The sequence below is a fragment of the Pteropus vampyrus genome, unplaced genomic scaffold, assembly GCF_000151845.1.
Source record: "Pteropus vampyrus isolate Shadow unplaced genomic scaffold, Pvam_2.0 Scaffold96, whole genome shotgun sequence".
Taxonomy (NCBI): Eukaryota; Metazoa; Chordata; class Mammalia; order Chiroptera; family Pteropodidae; genus Pteropus; species Pteropus vampyrus.
In genome coordinates this window covers 4503562-4511862 of record NW_011888877.1, presented here as the reverse complement: position 1 = coordinate 4511862, position 8301 = coordinate 4503562, and the positions used below count along the sequence as shown (strand labels likewise).

Genomic DNA, 8301 nt, shown 5'->3' with positions numbered 1-8301 from the left:
AGACTCTATGACTCGGCATAAAAGTATCTGAAAGTAGATCAGTCCTTCCCCCCAAGAACCAAATTATTGACCTGTGCATTTTTCACATTCATGCCGCCTTGTTTTCTGCCTACTTGCTTTTTGTGCCTTTCGCACGAGATTACAAACTCCTTTGTAGAAGCGTTGACCTGTTCGTTTTCGCATTCCTGACACATGACCGTCTTCTAGTAACTGCTTATTGAATTGAATCTTTGATTTCTGAGCTTTTCTCTACCTGCTTTGTAAGGTTAATTATTTTGGCAGTAGTTATATCAAATTCAAAATCACAGAACTTCAGATTTTCTGAGTTAAAATAAGTAGCAAAGCTACTAATTTGGAATTGCATAATATATGTGCATATGTGTGTGTACAGATAGATGTGGGTAGTTTATATCCATGCGCATACCTTGTAAAATAGAAAGTGAGTGGTTCAGACATTTTCGAGATGGTTCATGGAGATACCCAGTGAGTTTTCTTTTATTGCCTTGAATAAGGGTGGAGGGAGGGAGGCGATGTAGGGACCAGGAAGGAGAGTATGTCCTTTCCTTGAATTTTTTTTTTTTTGCATTTAGTTCGCAGTTATGGAAAAGAGACTCATTCAGGCATTTGTTAGTATACTAAGAAAGGCAATACATTACGTTGGATTCTTTTCAACGAGAGTTTTGATTGTTCTTGAATTCTCCTAGAACGTGGTTTGCACGAAGTTAAATAGAATAATCCACAGTGTTTTAAAATTATGTCTGTATTTTACCATACAGCACGAGCTGGAATTTTTCTGCTTATGACCCATGTTTTGATAGTCACCCATTATTTTCAGTTGGTCAGTGTAAGTACAGGTTAGTTGCCAGCTCACTGCCCTCTTGTTTATTTGTAAAGGCAGAACTTCTCATCTTAATAGGTTTTATGCTAAATGAAGACGTTTTCCTTTGACATTGTCCAAATGAAAACAGAATTTCCTTCTTGGCACAGTGGTGAGCAGTCCGGCTTGGAAGGGCAATAGCTAACCTCTGGCAGAAATTAGATATGATTATAGGTGGTGCTTTTCTGAGACAAGATAACATGTTATTTGTAACATGAACCCAGCAAAGGCTACCCAAAAAGTGTGGGGGATGTGGAGTTGGGTTGTACCAGTAAGAAAATTGAGGGTTCTTGACAATTCCAAGAATACGAATTCTATACTTAGAAGACTTCTTGTAAGAAAGGGAATCTAAGAAAGCAGTCAGGTACATTCCGAAGAAAACCATGAAATCTGTTACAAAAGCCTTATAATACCGAGTAGGGCTGACCCTCCATTCCTAGTGGGAATGCTTCCAGCGGTCATAGCTCACTGGTGCCCCCTTGCGGTAATCAAGCCACCTCACCCGTCGTTACCGTGGGTAAGACCCCCTGCAGTAAATAGGGCAAACTCAGTTTCCACGAGTAGAAAGTTAAGCTCCAGGATTGGGTTGCGAAAGTGTCCTTTAGATTTCATTCGAGCTTCTTTCTCATTCTTTTTCTCATTTGTTTCAGGCCAAAGAACTGCCAACTTTAAAGGATAATGATTTTATTAATGAGGGCCAAAAGATTTATATTGATGACAACAACAAGAAGGTATTCCTGGAAAAACTGAAAAAAGATGTTGAGGTAAGAAAATACAATATAAAGGAAAGCCCCGTTGTATAAATGTCAACTCTGCTGCTTTTTAGGAGCTTTTGAAAACATCTATTTAAAGCTACAACAAAAGGGAACATATACGGTACATTATCAAATTCAGATATAAACAGGTATGTCTCACATGTGATCTGGTTTGAAAAAGAAATGTGCTGGTTCAGCAGCTCTCTCTTTTAGGCGACAGATGAAAGTGTCTGCTGTCTTCTGCTGGGTACCCCCACCCTTGGGTTCCCATACCTTGGGCTGGTTGGAGATGGCCTGGGCTGGTGGGGTAGCCTGGCTGGTGGGATAGCTTGGGCTGGTAGAGAACAGCCCGGGCTGGTGGGATAGCCTGGCTGGTGGGATAGCCTGGGCTGGTGGGATAGCCTGGCTGGTGGGATAGCCCGGGCTGGTGGGATAGCCTGGGCTGGTGGGATAGCCTGGCTGGTGGGATAGCCCGGTCTGGTGGGATAGCCTGGCTGGTGGGATAGCCTGGGCTGGTGGGATAGCCTGGCTGGTGGGATAGCCCGGGCTGGTGGGATAGCCTGGGCTGGTGGGATAGCCTGGCTGGTGGGATAGCCCGGTCTGGTGGGATAGCCTGGCTGGTGGGATAGCCTGGGTGGGGGGGTTAGCCTGGCTGGTGGGATAGCCCGGTCTGGTGGGATAGCCTGGCTGGTGGGATAGCCTGGGCTGGTGGGATAGCCTGGGCTGGTAGAGAATAGCCTGGGCTGGTAGAGAATAGCCTGGGCTTGTGGGATAGCCTGGGCTGGTAGAGAATAGCCTGGGCTGGTGGAATAGCCTGGGCTGGTGGGGATAGCCTGAGCATAGTTAAATCCCGTTCAGACTGACTCCCCACGGGCACCTGCGTTGGGGTGGAGGGGAATGACTGCATTCACTCCAAACAGCAGAGCATTTCAAAAACAAATGTTTAGTAACTGTTTGAATTTGGGGTTTTCTCCATTGAAACCACAGCTCAGTGTTAGTAAACATAGCCTCGATCACTTAAAGCTTCACTATTTCCACCAGCCCCTGTGAAATTCGTGTCACTAGGTCCATTAAGCCAGCCCTACACATCGTGGAAAAGAGGACAAAGGCAGTTTGTACGCCAGAGTCACAGGGGGAGTGGGGTAGGGGGCGAAAAATAAAATGCTATGCGGAAATGGACTTTAAGTCTATAATGGATTTTTCTTTTTAAATATTTTTTTAAGAATGAATATATACCTTTTTCTTTCCTTTTCTTTATTGTAAAGGCATTACAGCTCTCTCATTGGACTTCCTTATATAATTCTTTTAGAAATACAGGAAAAAGTTATTTTCTTGAAATTTGTTAGGTTACAAGACAGTGCAAAGAGAATTCTAATTTAGAGTTACTAAACTAAGTTTTTTGTAGCTGTTACTTTTGTTCATATGAATGCATATGTGTGTGTGTGTGTGTGTGTGTGTGTGTGTGTGTGTTTACTTTGAAATACAGTTCCCCAAATACCAGTACAGATCTACTACAAAGTGGCTTTGTGGATTTTTTTCATGTCGTAAAACAAAAACAATTAAAATGAATTGAGCCAAAGAATGTATGTCATGCATTGGATCATATTCCTCATGTGGGCAGAAGCAGCGTAAAGGTTTCCTTTTTAATATTTTAATATCTCCTTCATTGCAAGACACACTGACCAAGTTAGTTCATATTAGTTTTAGTCATCAAGTATTTTAATTTTAAAAATTTACCTAATTTTAACCATGGTGTATATGCTTCATTCAGAACCTACATATTGGTTATGTGTGAAAGATATGTGTCTGCTTAAAATAAAAAGTAGATAAAAGTGTTTGCTTTCATCATATAAAATTCTTTCTCCAGTCTTTCATTACTAAGCATTTATTTTTCCTCATTTGTCAAGGGTTATTAATAAAATGATAATTAGTTAAGCATTTCCTTTGGGGTTAACTTGACCTGACTGATAACTAAGTACTATAGGTAGATATATTCTCTTTTGAATTTTTATTCATTAATCAGCAAATTTTTAATCCTGAGGATAATATTGTCTTAGCAGTTATGGTTAATAGCCCTTAGGGTTATCTGTGATCTGCCAGAAAATTGTATTCATCTTTTTTTCTGTTGGCTGTATATCACTATATGATAGACTCCAGAAATAATGTAACAAAAGCAGTTGAGATTTACAGTTGAATTACATAAGGATCCTCTTAGGCCTTTTTGTTGTCTCTAATAATCTCGTTGATTAGAGGATTTGGATAGTTTAATCCCTTACGTGGCTGTCGCATTTAGCTGTTTTGTTGAAATGGAAGCAGAGCATAAAGGTTCTTTCATTTTTAAAAATTCTCAATGGTTGATAAAAGTGTCTTTAGTTTTGAAATTCATGCCGAAGCATCATTAAATTTTTAAGCAGGTAATTGTGGTGAAGTAGCTTGACATCTGATCTTGATAATGAGGCTAGAACTTAATCTAGTGTACTTTTTTCCTCAGGTCCATGCTTTTTAATTTAGCTGACTGGCTGTTAGTGTGAGTGCAGATTTTTGAGGGGGAGGCAGGGCTGGACAGTCGGCCTTTTTGGTTTTAACTTAATACTGAAAGTAAAAGATAAGTTAAACACAGCTCAATAAATAATCTACTTTTGTAGAGAAAAAGAATTGTCATTTGAGACTTGAGCTGCTTTCTTCTTGCAATTAAAATCCTGTTCTATTGGTCTGCCACAAAAAGTACTTCAGTTCCTAGCTAAATTTATGTGAGCCCTTTTCTCCACAAGAAAGATTGAAAATCGCTGTCGCCTTCTGACCTACTTATTGTCGGTTCTGATCGTGACCGTGAACTCCTCTCATCGGTCCACACTGGGATCCCAATGTCACCCAATGCAAAACTGCGCTCTTTCCATTGTGTCCCAGAACGCCCCTAGCCCAGGACCTCTCACCTCTCGCACTGCTGGTCCCGCAACCTTGGCCGTGGGTGGGAGCGAGAGGGTGGCGGCCAGCATTTACGGAGCGTGGACAGCCCAAGTCCTTGCCCTGCAGTCGTGCCCTCTCTTCATCCTTATAACAGCTCCTTAAGGATGTGTGCTGTTATGATCCCAGTCTATGGATGAGAAAACTGAGTCCAGAGACACTATGGAATTTGCCGGAAGACAGAGCTACTCAACTCAGTCTGGGATCTGAGGCCACACTCCTAAACTGCTCTGATATGAAATGCCAGTTGAAAATGTTTGTGAGCGCAGTCGAGACTTTGTTTTCTGATCAATGCTCCAAAGGAGGATTATTATAACTTTTAACAAGTGATAAACTATAACTCTTAGAAACAGCTGGTTGGAATTTTAATTCTATGTCACGAATGTGTTGGGGTAAATTCAGTGTAGCAAATGTGTTGATAAAGTTTGCAAATAAAGCGAATTTAAATGTGTTGTGAAGGAAGAGTTTATTCGTGGCTTTTTTGCCACATCGTCTTCTAGAAGAGTTTGTGACAGGGCTCGTAAATCTCGAGGAAGGTACTGGCTCAAAGATGTGGTGTAACGAGGAGTTCGTTATGAAGGAATCAGATGAGATGAAATATTCTGAGGGAAAAAGAGGCTGATCAAAGATCTGACAGATAATTATTAAGAAACAGGAAAGGAGGAAAAGCAGGGGACCTAAAAGATTTAAAAGTCTTCATGCTTTGAAATCTCATGTACTTAAAAAACACCAATAAACTTGAGTCAGAAGCTTAAAGGGATGAACGGAAACTGAGCAAATAAGTATTAAGTTCCTCACTGGAGCAGACGCCGGCGGTGGGACTCAACCCTTCTCCCTCCTCACAACCTGTAATCTTCCAGTCCGCAGCAGTTTCCTGGTACCTAACGAAAATTTTTTCTAACAAGAATCTCAGCTTTATTGCCAAATTTTATTTCACTCTACTTCAGAAGAGATTTTAAACAAAGTTGATGAAGATAAGAGCTGATGAGCCAACGGGTGTTTCCACGTGTTTCTCCCGTTGCCTCACCGAACTCGTGGTTTAAATTGCGTGCTTGGTGGAAAAAGGCCTTCTACCATCCTGGTGACAACGTGGACCATTATAACAACCGCTTCCATCGTTATGTGTTTCTTCGCCTCAGCTACATCCTCTTTGTAATCCTTTCACACCCCTGTGAGCTGAGTGCTGTTATCCCATTTTATAGTTAGAATAACAGGCTCAGAGAGGTGAACTTTTTGACAAGACACGGAGCTAGGTGAGAGAAATAAGATTTAATCTCCCACGCGACTCTAAAACCTAGCCTCCTTATTTTAAAGATGATCTGATACTTTAATTAAAGAAGAGTAAATCGTCACCCTTAGCAACAAAACCCGCGCTCCCAGCCACCACACTGTCCCTGCTCTTTCTTTCTCTGTCCCAGGCCCATGGATCTGAAAACTTACATAATGCCAGTCTGGTCCTAAGTTGGTTTCCTAGATCTTACGGCGTTGTCACGGGCTAGTGGGCAGTGCTGGTAGCTAACTCCACCTTTACTTATTGACGACGATTGTCTCCTCACTGGTCTGACCTCAGGCAGGAGGCCCAAGGAGAGGCGCTCCAGCCTGCCGGACGAGCGAGCAGCACGGACGCCAGGGGAAGGCGTCCACTTTGTGAGCCGGTCAAGCCCCGGATGGCACCCCTCCCCTGTCTGACTCGTGGCAAGTTAATTACACGCAGCCCCTTACTTTTGTACATAAAGTGCACTTGAAAGTATATTTGAAGGTCAACTGTCCGAAGGTCTCAAAACAGCAGGTTCTGTTCTGCACAGCAAAGATAAATTGTAAATGGCGTCATTTTGCTTCCGATAGGTGCTGCCTCTTACAGTCTGGGACGGGATTTTTTGTTATTAGTTTGTTCTTTGTTTTTATTTGGTCAGGGTAGTTATCGTTCGGAGGAAGGGGTTGGGGGAATTAGAGAGAGTTAAGGAGGACTAAGGAAGAAGAAGCAGGCATCTCATCCACTTGTCCAAAAAGGATCAAGTACCTACTATCGCTTCCTGGGACTCAGGAGTGCAGTGAGGACAGAACTAGCCCCCTGCCTTCACGGGGCTGCCATATTGAGGAAGACACGTTGCTCAGATAATCTAACAAGATGAATGTGCAGCTAAGCCAAGTGTCATTAGGAGAAAGTGTACAGGGCCATATGTGCCCTTGCTTTGGGACGTGGCCTGGGCAGAACCAGGAAAGCCCTCCTGAGCAAGTGTCTCTGCAGCTGAGACCCAATAGTCGAGCGTGAGGTGGGGGATGGGGGAAATGCGGGAGCAGGGTTCAGAATGGCCCGAGAGGTGATAGGGCCACACTAGTCAGGTCCCCTGGGCCACATTAGAATTTATTTCTGCCCTTCGAGAAATGGGACACCATTGAAAGATCTTAAGCAGGGGTGCAATGAGATCAAATTTGCATTTTGAAAAGATGTTCCCTTCCTAGAGACTGGAGGGATAAGTTCTGACAGCATCCGGTCTTTCCCGCTTCTCGGGGGCCTTCCAAGGGCCCAGAGAAGCAGGAATGGGGAGAAGGGGACCTTTGCCTTGCCACCATACAAGCTGAGCAAAACTCAGCCTGGCCAAGCCCCCACCCGCCCTGCACCCACCACACACACAGATTCAGGGAAGAAGATGTTGTCACCTGCAATCCAGTGTCTCTAGCTGTGCCCAGACCTCTGGAGGCATCCAGGACGGGCAGCAGGAGTGGAGGAAGCAGACCAGAGAGAGACCGTAGGTAAAGGGGTCAGGGCAGGCATGGGCTAGGCATGGGCTAGGCATGGGCCGGGGCAGTGGACGAGACAAAGGAGGCACCGGCCCTTCTCCAGGAGCCCAGCGGCTGAGCTCAGCCCTAGACACGGCCTCCTGGGAGCCTTGAACAACAGACGGGGCAGAAGCTGGGTCACTAGCAAGCATCCTGCCCTTCTTACTTCCTGGGGTCAGAGAATATGACTGCGTAATTCTGATGCAGTGTTTCCCAAATTCCTTTTGTTCCCAAAACATTTGGCCCACAGGGTTCTCTGAAGCGGGCCCACGGTCACATTGGAGCAAGGCGCGCTGCCGGCGGTACCACTTAGTAACTTTGTGGTGACCTAAGTACTTAGTAACTTTGAAAAGTCTTCCCCATCCTCAGAACCCAGCATTTGATTTGTCTGACTCATTATTTCCTTACCAGTGTTGTAAAAAACAAGATTTGGGGAAAGCTGCCTTAATTCAGCTTCCAGAGCCAGCGGAACGCAGTGAGCTTTGAACATGAGCTTTGAACATGGGATCCTGAATCCACTACTTCTTAGCCCTGAATCCGTGGGCGAGCTGTTTTAATCGGCTCGTGCCTACTTGCTGTCTCGTGCGGCTGTCCGAATGCTTGCCCTATGCCAGGCCAGCTGTCTCTGTACCCACAACTCTTAGTCCACTTCCACATCGTGGGCCCGTGGGAGCAGAACAGGTGACCGAGGTCCGGTGCCTGGCCCGGTGATGGTGTCAGTAGAGGAGTCACTCGCTTTACGGTGTTATTATTCTCTCGAGACGGGGAAGGTCGTCCACACAAACATGTTCCCGGCCAGTTGCACCCTGAAGCCCAGCGGCTGCCAGGACGATGAGGGAGGATGAGCGGCCTCGACCACTAGAAAGGAAGTCTGGCTGAGGGAAATAGAAGTCGCAAGTTCTGTGATCACTTCAATGGGGGGTT

At 44.6% G+C, this 8301-nt stretch overlaps 1 protein-coding gene across 3 annotated transcripts in view; it reads left to right on the top strand.

The window, feature by feature from the left end:
• The window catches only part of PIP4K2A (phosphatidylinositol-5-phosphate 4-kinase type 2 alpha), a 144296-nt gene that overhangs the window by 106868 nt on the left and 29127 nt on the right, over positions 1-8301 (top strand). For all 3 annotated transcript variants that reach the window (XM_023533139.1, XM_023533140.1, XM_011364411.2), the window contains one exon: positions 1528-1641. In XM_023533139.1, coding sequence (XP_023388907.1) covers positions 1528-1641 — 114 coding nt within the window. The remainder of the gene's footprint in view (positions 1-1527; positions 1642-8301) is intronic.